Genomic DNA, 16,845 nt, shown 5'->3' on the forward strand with positions numbered 1-16,845 from the left:
GGTGGACACGGTCCATGACCTCCCAAGGGGCTCAGTGACACTGTGTAAGAGTGCCCCCTATTACATATTGGGTGGAACTGTGAGACCATTCAAGTTGACTACTACTAGGAATAAGTATATTTGACCTCATTGCCTTAGCCTGGCATCCAAACTGAGGTGAAGTAAAACAACGGTGTGCGCAGCATTCAGTATGGTTTAACCAGGCTATCGTTGGCTCTCTCTGCCCTCCACATCAGCTTTAGTTCTCAAGGGTGAACTAGATGACTAATTGAACATGGACACTGACAATACTGGGAAGAGAAAAAAAACATGTTTTATTTTCTTCAAAATATGGTGGCTCTTCTGAATAGATGTCGATGTGGGGTCCTAAGAGTCGTGCAGGTTTAGCAACGCCTGAACTGTGTCAGAGAAGACAGAGAGAGTAGGGAGAGGGACAGACCGAGAGAGACAGAGAGAGTAGGGAGAGGGACAGACCGAGACAGACAGAGAGAGTAGGGAGAGGGACAGACCGAGACAGACAGAGAGAGTAGGGAGAGGGACAGACCGAGACAGACAGAGAGAGTAGGGAGAGGGACAGACCGAGACAGACAGAGAGAGTAGAGAGAGGGACAGACCGAGACAGACAGAGAGAGTAGGGAGAGGGACAGACCGAGACAGACAGAGAGAGTAGGGAGAGGGACAGACCGAGACAGACAGAGAGAGTAGGGAGAGGGACAGACCGAGACAGACAGAGAGAGAGAAACCATTTTTGACTCAAACATCCTGTAGGTCTACTGTATCTATTATGTACTTTACAATGAGGATCTAAAATGAGGCATACTTATTACATGATTAAGGCATCTGGCAAAAACGCATGAAACCTATTCAGAAGTGTTGTTGTTGTTTCAATAGTTCAGACTCATTTCTACTAGTCTCGGCTACCAAGACTATTGCCAAGTGCATAGTCTCAAGTGGTTTCCTATCCCTTTCTCATCTTGTGGCGGATGAATCAGAATTAGTTGGGTAACATAGATAATTAAGATGTTTTATTTGCATAATATGCTCATGTGAGATACTTGTCATTAGAATGTATCCTTTGGACAATAGTGTTGGCAGTTGCACTTTTCCCTCAGCTGGGTCTCAGTCACTTGGGGCCCAGAGAGGGGAGAAGTCAGGCTTGTCTTTCACATGTCCCTGGTGCTATGCAGAATATCAGAAAGGGAAGAGGACAGAATGGAACATTGTCTTCATATGTGAATGTGTCTTTACCAATTCTTAAACCATGTGAAGGGATGGCGTGATTAATGGGGAACCAATTACTTGTCTCCACAATGTCTGTGCACCAGTCACTCCCTCCTTTTCCCATTGGGGGGAGATGTATGGCAGCGTCTGGAAACATTGTATGTCCTCTCTGATCTGTCCTGGGATAGTGTATGACCTAGAGGCTCACTCCCCTCAGTGAGCTCGTCCAGGAGTGGGGTCAAGAGGGGGTTTACTAGAGATGGGAGTATCTAGAGTTGACAATTGATATATGCCATTGGATGAGTTGGTGTTTTTGTACTATGAAGTACCAGGAATGAGATTAGAACCTTGTCGTATGGACCAAACTGAGCGATAATTTATAGTGACTGTTATCTGGCTAAGGGATACTCCTTTGTCAATTATAAAGTCACTTTGTGAAGAGTTCCTAAGATCTGTGGTTCGTCATGTAGGTTGAGAGGGGTGTATCTTGGCTATAAAAGATCTTTGTAATTTTCTGTAGCCACTCTCAATGGTTCATTAGAAATAGTGAATTGTTGAAAGTCAAATGCTATTGCAAAGCTGAATTATTATTAAAGATGAAGTTTAAGTAAAACTCTGACTGGTGTGTGAAGTTTGTCTCTCTCTCCTCATTTGGTAAATCAGAAATTAATCCACCACAATCTCCTTCATCAGCACTCAGTGCCACCTCTAGCCTTTTGGGGGCCCTATGAGAGATTTGGTTGGGGGGGCCCCACCCCCTTGCAAAACCTTTTAGTCTCTTCGCCATCTAAATACAGTCCTGGAGGGGACTACTACTACTACTACTACTACTACTACTACTACTACTACTACTACTACTACTCCTCCTCCTGCTCCTCCTCCGTGTGATTCCTTACCTGCTAAGTTCTGCAGCCTCTTCCTCTCGTCCAGGTTGTGCTGGAGAACCTCCAGCAGCTCAAAGTACCTGAAAAGGGAATCCCGGGGCCAGGTGACCTTCTCGTCCTCCTCCTGCTCCTGCATCACCTTCATATTCTCCTCCACGTAAGACTCCCAGTCTAACAGAGACGGGTAATACGAGTTCATTAGGGCATGAAACAGAAAAATGCTGTAAAACTGTTTGCAGCAGAAAACGAGTCCAGGGATACCCTCTCTGTTTCAGTTTGTTTTAAGTTTGGTGCCTTTATGATGGCCCAGATGGCCCAGACTACTCTTTTAGAGTGCATCATAGTAATGAGATCTCAGTGTCCAGGGCATGTTGGTATGTTCACTGTAATTCTTAACAGAATTGATGTACTGTACCAAATATCATCACACACTCCAAATGTACTCCCTATGATTTATTTGGTATCACAACATTTTGACACAAATTTGGTTCCTTGGAAGTTGTGGGAATGTGTGTTTTTGGTTTCAGATTGGTTTCCAGGAACAGAGCCCTAAGTTTCCTGACGGGTAAAACTAAAAGTAAAAAAAAAAACATTCTTAGAACAAAACCAAATATTCCAGACTGTTATGGGAACATTTATTTTTTTGGTTGCAGGGAGATTCTGAGAACATTTTACTCGAGTTTCTGGGAGGTTTTATTAACTCTCTGAGATTGGAAATGATAGTTTATTTGAAGGTAATTAAATAACATTCTGAGAACATTCTCTAAATGTTATGAAAGTTTTGTTAAGTTATTAGTGAAAGTTTGCCAACAATCACAGTAGGTGTGATCTTGCACACACTTAACAAGCTGGAGAGTTTTGTTGATGCTGAGAATGTAATGTATATGTAAATAACATTCTTAGAGCGTTCTCTTAAAGTTACTTAAGTTTCTGTATTTTTTCTGGAAAGTTTTCTTCATGTTCTGAGAACAGAATTTAGAGCTTATTGATGATAATGTTTTTCGTAACATTTAGAATTCCATTTTTGTTTACAACATTCCCAGAATATTACCAAGAATGGACATAAAAGAGAACCATACATTCTCGGAAAGTTCTGAGAAAATTGCTTAAGTTACACTGTTTTTGAGAATGTTCCTTCTGTAGCTCAGTTGGTAGAGCATGGCGCTTGTAATGCCAGGGTAGTGGTTTCGATCCCCGGGACCACCCATACGTAGAATGTATGCACACATGACTGTAAATCGCTTTGGATAAAAGCGTCTGCTAAATGGCATATATTATTATTATTATGTTCCCAGAATGTAGTCAAAATATTGCATTAAAGAGAACCACATGGGAACTTGTGCAGAATGTTCTGTACTGGAATTCCCACAGAAGACCGTTGTTTCTTAACATTGTCTGAACAATTTGAGAACATTCCCAATGTCAAACCATTTAGAGAACGTTCTTCAAATATTATCAAAATGTAATTAAATGTAACCATGTGTTAACTTTTAGGAATCGTTCTGTTAAAGTAATGAAAGAAAGTTTTTTTTGTCAAGTTCCTTAAATGTGCTGAGGATGTTCCAAAGCCAAGCAACTATCCTGCACCATTCACAAAACGCTGTGGGGAAGTTGTATGCAAAATAACCATAGGTCAACCTCTAACCTCTCAGCTCTAAGAAACATAGGGTTCTTAGAATTTTCTTTGTTCTGTGACAAAATAAATTGCTCTTTTTTCTCATTGCAGGATCGCAAAGAAATGGTCCCTATTCAAAGTATGATGAGTTTATTACGGTGTCCCAATGGTGGTTAGGTTTGAAAAGAACCCACTGTCACGCCCTGACCTTAGAGATCCTTTTTATGTCTCTATTTTGGTTTGGTCAGGGCGTGAGTTGGGGTGGGCACTCTATGTTTTGTGTTTTCTATTTCTATGTTTTGGCCAGGTATGGTTCTCAATCAGGGACAGCTGTCTATCGTTGTCTCTGATTGGGAACCATTCTTAGGTACCCCTTTTCCCACCTGTGTTTGTGGCAGGTTGTCTTTGTTTGTGGGCGCTAGTGCCTTTAGCAGCACAGTTTGGTTTGTATGATTTATTTTTTTGTTTTTGTTGGCGTCATTCTTTAATAAAGTAATATGTACGCTGCACCTTGGTCCCCATCTTTCAACAGCCATGCACCTTTTTCTGGAATATTAGATCTTGTAAACTGTAGTAGATCCTCAGTGGAAAATGACTCTTCACCATCCTCTGCCACTTTGCTCAGCCTAAATGTACATTTGAATATATTAGACCTAAGTTTTTACAATTGTGAATTTAAATGAAACTAATTAAATTGTGTTGACATCAAATTGTTTTATACATTTTACGATATGACAGGGACGTGAACGTACATTAAAGGTTATAAGAAACTGCCTTACCCGGCAAATTTCGAATGACTTATCCTCCTACGAAAAAGAAAAGAAAAACACATTTTTCACGGTATTTGTCAAAAGACATTTCAATGACAACATATTTGATCTAAACAAAGGTAATATATTGGTTAGTTTCTCACATATTTTCCCAGAAAGTAATAGTGAACATCAAAGACATTCTATCTTGAAAAAGATAATACTGTTTCATTTCTTTACTTTATTTTTCGCTACATCTTATTAGCCAATCACACCGGTCTGAAGAATCCAATAGAACATCTCCACACTCACCTGTTTATGATCTCAGCTTTAAAGAGATCAGCTTTGGCCTGGATCTCAATCTGCTGTACCTCTTTAGAGAGGTCACTCCGGATGGCCTGGAAGTTATTCACTGGACGGACAAAAAGGAAACAGACAATTCGGTAAAAAATCTGAGCATTATCACATTAGCATACCACTTAGACTGCATGCCCAGTAGTATTTATGCAAGTAGTATGGACATTGGAACAGTATGATATAAAACCCTTTTATATCCAGCTGGCCTTCAAAGTTAGAGAACTTTTTAAATTTCCATTTTAATGTGAAATATCTAGATAAAAGACAAAAGACCCACAAACAGTCAAGTCTGAGAATATGAAAAAAGAAAATGAAATAGCTAAATGGATGCGCTTTATCAAAGCATTACGGGGAAGTACCTACCCATAATACCCACAAAGATATTGCGGAATACGAAGGAGCCTATGAGGAGCCAGAGGATGATGTATAGGCCACATATGGCTTTGTCCAGTTCTGGAACTTTGCGGGTGTCGGCGAGCAGAGCGTACCAGTGATCCATGGTGAAGAGGATGAAGAGGGTGATGAAGGAGTTGTAGATATCTCTGGGAGGTGATGAAGATTCATGAAAACGTGTCAAAAATCTTCAAAGATGTAACATGGCTGTAGGTTTAGTTCCTGAACGGAAATGGATTCTGACTGGTTGGACTCTAACCTTATCTGTAGTGTAATATCAAGTGTTTGCATTCTACTCTTGAAGCCCTCTTAAAATGTGTGAGATTTAGGAAAATGTGATGTTTCTCAATGACCACTGTTCACATTAATATTATCTTATCATAACTGAGAATGAGAGAAATACTACTGTTAAATACTTCCAAAGAAACCAAGCTTTCATAGTAAGAGCAAATGTCACACACTTAAAGTTCATATTGTAGACCAGGCCCTCAATGTTGGAGCGAGTGTAACTCTCGAACAGGATGACTCCAACCACAGCGAAGATATAAGCAAACACCAGCAGCAGTAAGAATATGAAGGTCATAGCCTGTAAACACACAGAGATATTTTGTCATCCTTCAGTAGAATAGAATAGAGGCCCTTCATAACAGTGGGACCATTTCTATGTTCCATGAGGTCACAAAAGGACCACACATGTATACAGGTATTACTAATCAAATCATATGTATTACATTCGCCAAATACAACTTGTATAGACTTTACAGTGAAATGCTTGCTTACGAACCTTTAAAAATAATAATACAAAATAAAATAGTAACTAACACGAGGAATAAAATACACAAGAATGGCGCTATATACAGGGAGTACCAGTACCAGATTAATGTGTATTTGAGGTAAATACACTGCATGACCAAAAGTATGTGGACATCTGCTCGTCAAACATCTCACTCCAAAATCATGGGCATTAATATGTAGTTGGTCCCCCCTTTGCTGCTATAACAGCCTCCACTATTCTGGGAAGGCTTTCCACTAGATGTTGGAACATTGCTACAGGGACTTGCTTCCATTCAGCCACAAGAGCATTAGTGAGGTCGGGCACTGATGTTGGACGATTAGGCCTGGCTCGCAGTCGGTGTTATAATTCATCCCAAAGGTGTTCGATGGGATTGAGGTCAGGGCTCTGTGCAGGCCAGTCAAGTTCTTCCCCACCGATCTCGACAAACCATTTCTGTATGGACCTTGCTTCGTATACAGGGCATTGTCACGCTGAAACAGGAAAGGGCTTTCCCCAAACTGTTGCCACAAAGTTGGGAGTACAGAATTGTCTATAACGCCATTGTATACTGTAGTGTTAAGATTCCCTTCAGTGGAACTAAGGGGCATGGCCCGAACCATGAAAAACAGCCCCAGACTATTACTCCACCACCACCAAACTGTATAGTTGGCACTATGCATTAGGGCAGGTAGCGATCTCCTGGCATCTGCCAAACACAGATTTGTCTGTCTAACTGCCAGATGGTGAAGCGTGATTAATCACTCCACAGAACGCATTTCCACTGCTCCAGAGTCCAATGGCGGCAAGCTTTATGCCACTCCAGCCGACGCTTGGCATTGAGCTACTCGGCCATGGAAACCCATTTCATGAAGCTCCAGACAAACAGTTCTTGTGCTGACATTGCTTCCAGAGGCAGTTTGGATCTTGGTAGTGAGTGTTGCAACCGAGGACAGACAAGTTTTACGCGTTACGTGTTTCAGCACTCTGGGGTTCTGTTCTGTGAGCTTGTGTGGCCTACCACTTTGCTGCTGAGCCATTGTTGCTCCTAGACGTTTCCACTTCACAATCACAGCACTTACAGTTGACCGGGACATCTCTGGCAGGGAAGAAATTTGACGAACTGACTTGTTGGAAAGGTGGCATCCTATGATGGTGCTACGTTTAAAGTCACTGAGCTTTTCAGTGAGGCCATCCTACTGCCAATGATTGTCTATGGAAATTGCATGGTTGTGTGCTCGATTTTATACTCTTGTTAGCAACGAGTGTGAATGAAATAGCCAAATTCATTCATTTCAAGGGTGTCCACATTTTGTATATATAGTGTATGTACATAAAGGCAGGGTAAAGTGACTAGGCATCCGGATAGATAATAATATGAGTAAAATAAAGAGTGTGTGAGTATGCGTGCATGTTTGTGTTGTGTCGGTATCCGTGTGTATGTGAATGTGTGGGAGAGACAGTGTAGTGTGTGCTCCATCTCCAGCATTTAGGTCACCAGGCTGCTCGTTATGGCTCACACCTGTCACCATCATTACGTGCACCTGCGCGTCATCAGACTCACCTGGACTCCATCACTTCCCTGATTACCTTCCCTACATATGTCACTCCGTTTGGTTCCTTCCCCGGGCATTATTGTTTCTGTTCCAGGGTCATGTCGGTGCCTTGTTTGTGTTTCTTGTTTTGTATTTAGTTGCGTTTATTTATTGAAACACTCACTCCAGGAACTTGCTTCCCGACTCTCAGTGCACTAGTTATAGAGTGTGTATATGGTATGTTCAGTGCATTCGGAAAGTATTCAAACCCCTTGACTTTTTCCACATTTTGTTATGTTACATTCTTATTCTAAAATTGATTAAATTCATTTTATTGCTCATCAATCTACACACAATACCTCATAATGACAAAGGAAAAATTGGTTTTTAGATTTTTTTTGCAAATGTATTACAAATAAAAAACAGATACCTTATTTAAATAAGTATTCAGACCCTTTGCTACGAGACTCAATTGATCTCAGGTGCATCCTGTTTCCATTGATCATCCTTGAGATGTTACCACAACTTGATTGGAGTCCACCGGTCATCAATTAATTTGGAAAGGCACACACCTGTCTATACAACTCCCACAGTTGACAGTGCACGTCAGAGCAAAAACCAAGCCATGAGGTCGAAGGAATTGTACGTAGAGCTCCATGACATGGGATTGTGTCGAGACACATCTCTGCGGAAGGGTACAAAAACATTTCTGTAGCATTGAAGATCCCCAAGGGCACAGTGGCCTCCATCATTCTTCAATGAAATAAGTTTGGAACCTCCAAGACTCTTCTTAGAGTTGGCCGGCTGGTCAAACTGAGCAATCGGGGGAGAAGGGCCTTGGTCAGGGAGGTGACCAAGAACCCGATGGTCACTCTAACAGTGCTCTAGAGTTCCTCTGTGGAGATGGGAGAAACTTTCAGAGGGACAACCATCTCTGCAGCATTCCACCAATGAGGCATGTATGGTAGAGTGGCCAGACAGAAGCCACTCCTCAGTAAAAGGGACATGACAGCCCGCTTGGAGTTTTCCAAAAGGTACTTGAAGAACTCTCAGATCATGAGAAACAAGATCCTCTGGTCGGGTGAAACCAAGATTGAACTCTTTGGCCTGAATGCCTAGCGTCACGTCTGGAGGAAACCTGGTACCATCCCTACGGTGGGGGATGTTTTTTAGTGGCAGGGACTGGGAGACTAGTCAGGATTGAGGGAAAGTTGAATGGAGCAAAGTACAGAGATATCCTTGATGAAAACCTGCTCCAGAGCACTCAGGACCTCGGCGAAGGTTCACCTTCCAACAGGACAACGATCCTAAGCACACAGCCAAGACAACGCAGGAGTGGCTTTAGGGACAATTCTCTGAAAGTCATTGAGTGTCCCAGCCAGAGCCCGGACTTGAACCAGATTGAACATCCCTGAAAATAGCTGAGCAGTGACGCTCCCCATCCAATCTGAACTGAGCTTGAGAGGATCTGCAGAGAAGAATGGGAGAAACTCCCCAAATACAGTGCCACACTTGTAGCGTCATAACCAAGAAGATTGTAATCACTGGTGCTTCAACAAAGTACTGAATAAAGAGTCTGAATACTTATGTAAATGTGAAATTTCAGTAAGACATATAATATTGCAGCTTCTTCAAGTCTCTATAATAGGAGACTCTGGAACGAAGCTCATCCATTTTTATTCTCGAGTGCCTAGAAATTTGCCAATAGAACAGACCGGAACGCCTTTCAGTTTTCTCTTTGCCTCAATTTCCCCAGGACTCCACCTTGTCTCCCGCGTTTACGCCCGCAGCGTTTTGATAGCCCATGGAACAAAGAAATATGGTCCAGTATGAGCAGTGGAACAGCTGAGTCTGAGTTGAAGTCGTATTTGAAGTTGAAATCGAGGTTAGTAACTGTCAATCTGATATCCAGAAGTGCTTGGCAGTCATATGTGATAATAGTATGTCTAGAAGTTGACCATGTTACCTGCCTGGGGCCTCATTTACAAACCAGTGTAAATGTCTCACTAAAATCTGGCGTACATGGAGATTCTATGATTTAAGTGCACAACAAATTATTGGGATTCATCAAACTGTCACACACAACATATACGCATGTTTTCATTGATAAATCAGACACATACCCGCCTGAAAAACATAATCCATTCACCTTTTGTGTTGACAAAAACATTCTCATTTGCTGTACAATTTGGACATGCTGGAACTGGGCCATGAGCAGAGTGTTTAAATCCTTTGCAGTGACTATTTCAAACCCAAAATGCATGCCATCTATAGCGAGTGCCAAATACTGGCCGCGCATTCTGGAGGATTGATTGCCATTTTGAACAATTTCAAAATAAATTATACAGCCTTGGTATAATATCCAGCCTTGGGATAAACTCTGAGATTACAGGCCATGATGTCACTCTCTTATCACACAACTATTTTAAGTAGGCTACTAATTACTTTCGAGCATACTCAGGCTATTGATTGAGAGATGGATAAATGTTAACGTCATTTGTTGTGTAGAGGAAATAAACCAGTCATGTCAGAAAGGAGAGATGCCCTGCAATACGATTATGATTTAGGGCCTATATAATACAAGTAAAAGAAACATATTAGGCTAATTGCTGCTATGCGATATACTTACAGCAAATGCATGTTTTATCATTAGGCCTACCTTTTAATGTTTTTATTAGTCTACTATTTTTATATTTCCTGTGCCTCACATTTCCCACAAAATAACAATATTTGCTTGCAATACAATTGATCAACCACTAGAAGTTGAGCGTATGCATGAGCTGAGCTGTACGTGGAGATACTCACACTTTCCTGTCTTTCCAATTGATCAATGCCAACCTTTGCGAGAAAACTGGCGCGCAAAGTTGAGTCCTTTTCGTGCACGCGCACCTTTGCAAAATGTGTCATTCATGTTTGTCCTACTCCCAAAGTCTGTATCACTCAGTCTCTAACTGCACAATAAATGCTGACACCAATGCAGTGGGAGTGTAAAACTGTTGGATCCATAGACATAGAATAAACAATTATACTGTATTTCTATGGTTTGTTCCCTACCTTGAAAGCTTTGGAGATGGCCAACACGATAAGGCGGATCTGCCTGAATTTGGAAATAATTTTCAGGGAGCGGAGGATACGGAACTTCTTCAGGAGTGCCACAATCTCCAGGTCGTCAGTGTCCACCCCTTTGAAAACCTTCACGATCTCTGGTATAACAGACTGGGGGAGGAGAGAGGTAACCTGAGTACTGTAACTGGGATTTGGACTTGTATGTACAGTGCCTTCAGAAAGTATTCACATCCATTCACGGATTCCATTTGTTGTGTTACAGCCTGAATTCAAAATTGATTAAATATCTAATTTTTTCTCTCACCTATCTACACAAAATACCCCATCATGACAAAGTGAAAACACGTTTTTAGAAATTGTTGCACATTTATCTAGAATGAAATACATAAATATATAATTTACATAATTATCCACACCCCTGAGTCAATACATAGAATCGCCTTTAGCAGCAATTAGTCTTTCTGGGTAAGTCTCTAAGAGCTTTGCAAGCCTGGATTGTACAATATAAAATTATATAAGCTAAGTCAAGTTGGTTGTTGATCATTGCTAGACAGCCATTTTCAAGTCTTGCCATAGATTTTCAAGACAATTTTAAGTCAAAACTGTAACTTGGCCACGCAGGAACTTTCACTGCAACTCCAGTGTAGATTTGGCCTTGTGTTTTAGGTTATTGTCTTGTTGAAAGATGAATTAATCTCCCCGTGTCTGGTGGAAAGCAGACTGAACCAGGTGTTCCTCTAGGATTTGTCCTGTGCTTAGCTCCATTCAGCTTTATTTTTTATTCTGAAAAACTCCCCAGTCCTTAACGATTACAAGCATACCCATAACATGATTCAGCCACCACTATACTTGAAAATATGGAGAGTGATCCACAGTAATGTGTTATATTGGATTTGCCCCAAACATAATGCTTTGTATTCAGGACAAAAAGTGAATTTCTTTGCCACAATTTTTGCAGTATTACTTTAGTGCCTTGTTGCAAACAGGATGTTTCTGAATATTTGTGTTCTGTACAGGTTTCCTTCTTTTCACTCTGTCAATTAGAATAGTATTGTGGAGTAACTACTATGTTGTTGGTCCATCCTCAGTTTTCTACCCTCACAGTCATTAAACTCTTTTACTGTTTTAAAGTCACCATTGGTCTCATGGTAAAATCCCAGAGCGGTTTCCTTCATCTCTGGCAACTGAGTTAGGAAGGACGCCTGTATCTTTGTACTTACTGGGTATATTGATAAACCATAACTTCAACATGCTCAAAACTATATACAACGTCTGCTTTCTTTATTTTAACCAATAGGTCCCCTTCTTTGCGAAGCATTTAAAACCTTCCTGATCTTTGATTCGTCAATGGAAAACCTCCCTGATCTTTGATTCGTCATTGGAAAACCTTCCTGATGTTGAATCTGTGTTTAGAATTCAGGCAGCAGGATAGGGTGCAGGCCAGGCAGCAGGATAGGGGGCAGGCCAGGCAGCAGGATAGGGGGCAGGCCAGGCAGACTCTGTCTCGACCTTTAAGTCTTTATTGAAAACTCATATCTTCAGTAGGTCCTATGATTGAGTGTAGGCTGGCCCAGGGGTGTGAAGGTGAACGGAAAGGCACTGGAGCGAAGAACCACCCTTGCTGTCACTGGCTTACTGGTGCAATTACGTCCCTATGAGGAGTGCGTCACTTGAGTAGGTTGAGTCTCTGACGTGATCTTCCTGTCTGGGTTGCTACCTTGTTCCGGACCTGCTGTTTTCGACTTTCTCTCTAGTGCACCTGCTCTCTCTAACTCTAAATGATCAGCTATGAAAAGCCAAATGGCATTTACTCCTGAGATGCTGACCTGTTGCACCCTCTACAACCACTGTGACCCTGCTGGTCATCTATGAATGTTTGAACATCTTGGTCATGTACTGTTATCTCCACCCGGCACAGCCATAAGAGGACTGGCCACCCCTCAGAGCATGGTTCCTCTCTCGGTTTCTTCCTAGGTTCCTGCCTTTCTAGGGAGTTTGCAAGGCAAAGGGATTTTAATACTTATTGACCCAAGAAATTTCAACTTTTCATTTTTTATGCATTTGTAAAGATGTCTACAAACATTATTCCACTTTGACATGATGGGGTATTGTGCGTAGGCACAAAATCTCAATTTAATCTATTTTAAATTCAGGCTGTAACACAACAAAATGTGGAAAATGTCAAGGGGTTTGAATTCTTTCTGAAGGCACTGTATGTGTATATCTACATAATGCATAGGCCTCTATGTATAGGTCTATGTATAGGTCATCTATCTACATAACATCTACAGTACATTCACATGGAGACAAGACATTATTCAATTATTTGCTGGTTTGACTCTTACCAGCATGGTGACAGCAAAATCAAAGATGTTCCAGGTGCTTTTCCAGAAGTTCCAGAAGTTGTCCAACCACTTCAATACGATCTCCAGGAAGAAGATGGCCAGGATGCTCCAGTCCAACATTTCCAGAACCAGTTTCACAATCTCCAGCTTGGGGTCCATGTTGTCAAACACCTCTTGGGCAGAAAGAATAGTCAGGTTGCCACGTCTGCTTGTTGACCAGCCAACAACAGTCAATGAGTTGGCTAAAGCAAAGATTAATAATTTGCAAACCTTAGAATACATTTTGAAGCTAAGAAAGATCTAAGCTCAGTGTTGATTACATTTTTACATTTTTTTATTGCCAGGCAAAATAGTTTAGAGATTGGGTGATAGTTATTAATGTCGGAGGGGTTACCACCTTTGGTGCGCATGGGCAGCTTTCCAAACCCTAGGAATAGCACCCAAGATAACGAAATATTTCAATGATTCCGCAATCAGAGTAGCAGAAAGATGCAGTAAGAAAGGATTGAGCAAATCAGCCCCAGTGGATTTAAAAAAACATTAATCTTAAGCAAGGTGTCAAGCACATCTCAGTAGAAAGTTGTTGAAATTAAAACAAAGATTCAGTAGAAGTTGATTGATCTTTCATTGAGCCAACTGGAGGTTGGGAGAGGGAAGAGCGGTCGACTAACTGACCAGGGTCAGTTAAACCACCATTTCTTCCAAATAAAAAGCCTGCCGAGATAAAAGCATCGCTTTACTCATTTTTCTCAGTAATGCCAGTCTGACACGATTTGGGGAAGGAGAGGAATTTCCACGTTTCAGTGCATTAACTGTTTTCCCAAAATTCTATGGCTCACCAGCAGAATCTGAGATAGAACTTAGAAAGTAGCTTGATTTAGCTTTCTGAATTAAGGAAGTGTAACTATTTCTCAATTGCCTGAAACACTGCCAATCAGCTACCGAGTCAGTTTGTCTGCCAGAGACAGTATAAAAATGGATGAAAAAAGTTATAGAGCCAGTTTAGGGTCAGGCATGCGGCCGATAGAGGAAAGCTCGGAGCAAAACATACAGTAGTAGCTTGAAGAGATACTCGGGGAGTTATCTTTTTTAAATTCATCTTCATAATTATATGAAGATCACAGTGTTTTGTTTCGTATCTCTAATACGTGCAATGATCACTGATGTCATTAGCAAAACATTAATTGATGAGTATTTGTGGGAGCTATTTGTCAAAATTAGATTAATCAGCAAGGACTTTGCTGGGTTTCTTACATGAATCACTGTAGGTTTGGGGAGATTAGTTGAGTCAGGTTATAGCCCAGACAAATATTCTTCAAATGATCAGAGGCCATGTTAAGCCAATCCAGGTTCAAATATTCTAACATAACTAATTCAGATGACATAAAATGTTATAAATACTCAGAAATAGTACCAACAGCATCCGCCAATGCAGCAGGAGTGCATTAAATCCCTGCTACAAACAAGTTAGTATTTTGGCATAAAGCCACATCTATAAGCAAACACTCACACTTTTTGTGGATAGTGACACTTAGAGAACATGCATTGATTTCACATGTATAGCCACCCCTCACTCTTTTTTTCAGGATATCACACCTGAAGATGTTGTAATCCCCAATTCCAATGTCCTTATTCATAATCGAACCACTGAGCCAGTTCTTTGTGAGAAACAGAATATCAGGGTGTGTGTCATGCACCCAGAAATCAAGAAGGTTCATCTTTGACGTGACGTTAATGTGCAACAGCCCTCTAATTGATTTGAAAACCGAGGGGGGTATCCATTTGTGGAATTCACATAGGAACTAATAGCACTGGTCGAGCTAACGGCTATCTGCTGACAGAGTTATCACTGGAATGACAGTGGTATTCAGGGGAGTTAGAGGAACATAAATTAGGTTACTGACATTGAACACATAACCATTTCTACGGGAAATAACATGCTTTCCATGTCCTCTGTTGCTAACTATGACAGGGGGGACTGGAGCACTAACAGAATCGGACCGTGCACTTCGAAATATAGTAGACATTCAATCTATGTAGTGAAACATCTTATGTCATATTGAAAATTCCAGTCAATGCTCATAGACCCCGGCTGTGGAAATATGGGGATGAAATGCATTACAAGTGTTAATGATTTATTTGACATTGACTTGATAGGATGAGAGACTTTGATATTTTTTACCTGCTTGTATCTCCAAGACAATGGTGTTCAGAATGATGAGGATGACAATGATATTCATAAATATTTTACCTGGAGAATTCTGTCAAGTAAACAGTACACTTGAAAGGAATATGTACAAAGCTATTTCCTGAGACAACACTTGTTCACTTGTAATGTTCCTATGAATAATCATATAAAACATTGAAAAACTCTTGAGCCCAAACAACAAAAAAGACATACATGAGTCTCTACTACATCACAATATATATATATATATATATATAGGTAGTTTGTTTCGGGTTTGTTTGTTTTGAAATGGCTTGCAGGTACAACTAAAACCCAAGACTTTGGTTTTCCATTTAGGACTGGGTGTAAGGATACTCTCTAGAATCCAGTGGGCAAACATGTTCAAGGGCGGATAGTTGGCATGGAGGTTCTCCAGTCGTCCCTGGCGACGGAGGTCCATGGTGATGGTGCTGCCCCTCTGGGGGGAGATCTCGAAACGCACTAGCTGGTGTGTGTCCTTCCCCATCAGGCTGGTGTAGTTCTCCTCGTCTGTCAAACACACACGCATGCACGCACGCACGCACGCAGGCAGGCAGGCAGGCAGACAGACAGACAGGCAGGCAGGCAGGCAGGCAGGCAGACAGACAGACAGACAGACAGACAGACAGACAGACAGACAGACAGACAGACAGACAGACAGACAGACAGACAGACAGACAGACAGACAGACAGACAGACAGACAGACAGACAGACAGACAGACAGACATGCAGGCAGGCAGGCAGGCAGGCAGGCAGGCAGGCAGGCAGGCAGGCAGGCAGGCAGGCAGGCAGGCAGGCAGGCAGGCAGACAGACAGACAGACAGACAGACAGACAGACAGACAGACAGACAGACAGACAGACAGACAGACAGACAGACAGACAGACAGACAGACAGACAGACACGAGATAAGCATCCTTGTTATTTAGCAATGCCTTCTTAAAAACAAATACACACGATAGAATCACAGTATTCCTGTATTGTAAAGTGTAGGCCAAGCAGGACCAAAGTGTGTAATCATCTGAAGTAAACATACTTCTACAAATCTCTTCAAAGGCAAACACCTCTATTCTCAAAACAACTCAGGCCGGTTTCATTCAGACCAAATAGGAAGTTATGTCATTACTGTGGACTACCTAAAACATCATTGGTGCAGTATTTGGGGCTTCCTCTCTGCTCCTCCTGTAACTGGTCCAGCAGGTAGAAGCTCTGGATGAGTTTGGACCTGACCACCTCTGCTCTGGGAAGGAACTTCTCATTGGTTGACTTGCCCCTCTCATCATGGCTGTTGTAGGAGGGAAGATCCATGGAGGGGGGCTCCTGGAAAATGACCATGCAAATTACGGCAATTGTTGTCAGTGATTAGACCCTGAATTTACAGTAAAGTTTTTAAAGAATGCCATTCATATGACAATTTGGATAGCCATAAATTCACAACATGGAACAGTATTGTTAAATTATTACTTACCTGTGTCCCCATTTGTCTATATGAATATTGTTCAGCTAAGCAAAACGAAAGAAGTTTGACATGATTTCACCAAAGCAGTTTGACATGATTTCACCAAAGCAGTTTGACATGACTGAAATGTTCTCTTCAACAGAACACAAATGTGTCATAAATCGAAATGGTATTTTACTATGTGTGACGTCACAACAGTATAATCGTTCTACAACGTAATCTCTCACCTGTCATTACGTTGTC

General features: G+C 41.5%; 1 protein-coding gene across 1 annotated transcript; it reads right to left on the bottom strand.

Annotated features, from left to right (window-relative positions):
• Positions 1–291: 291 nt before the first annotated feature.
• Positions 292–16,453, bottom strand: LOC124039672 (cation channel sperm-associated protein 2-like). The gene is made up of 12 exons (XM_046355891.1): positions 16,280–16,453; positions 15,480–15,653; positions 15,120–15,188; positions 12,938–13,110; positions 10,581–10,742; positions 5,681–5,805; positions 5,190–5,368; positions 4,782–4,881; positions 4,500–4,526; positions 4,261–4,346; positions 2,118–2,276; positions 292–398 (listed from the first exon to the last, which is right to left on the bottom strand). Exons 1-12 carry the CDS (start codon positions 16,449–16,451, stop codon positions 367–369), a joined length of 1,458 nt encoding a protein of 485 aa, XP_046211847.1. The 5' UTR covers positions 16,452–16,453; the 3' UTR covers positions 292–366.
• Positions 16,454–16,845: the final 392 nt, after the last annotated feature.

Source organism: Oncorhynchus gorbuscha, linkage group LG01, assembly GCF_021184085.1.
Source record: "Oncorhynchus gorbuscha isolate QuinsamMale2020 ecotype Even-year linkage group LG01, OgorEven_v1.0, whole genome shotgun sequence".
Classification (NCBI taxonomy): domain Eukaryota; kingdom Metazoa; phylum Chordata; class Actinopteri; order Salmoniformes; family Salmonidae; genus Oncorhynchus; species Oncorhynchus gorbuscha.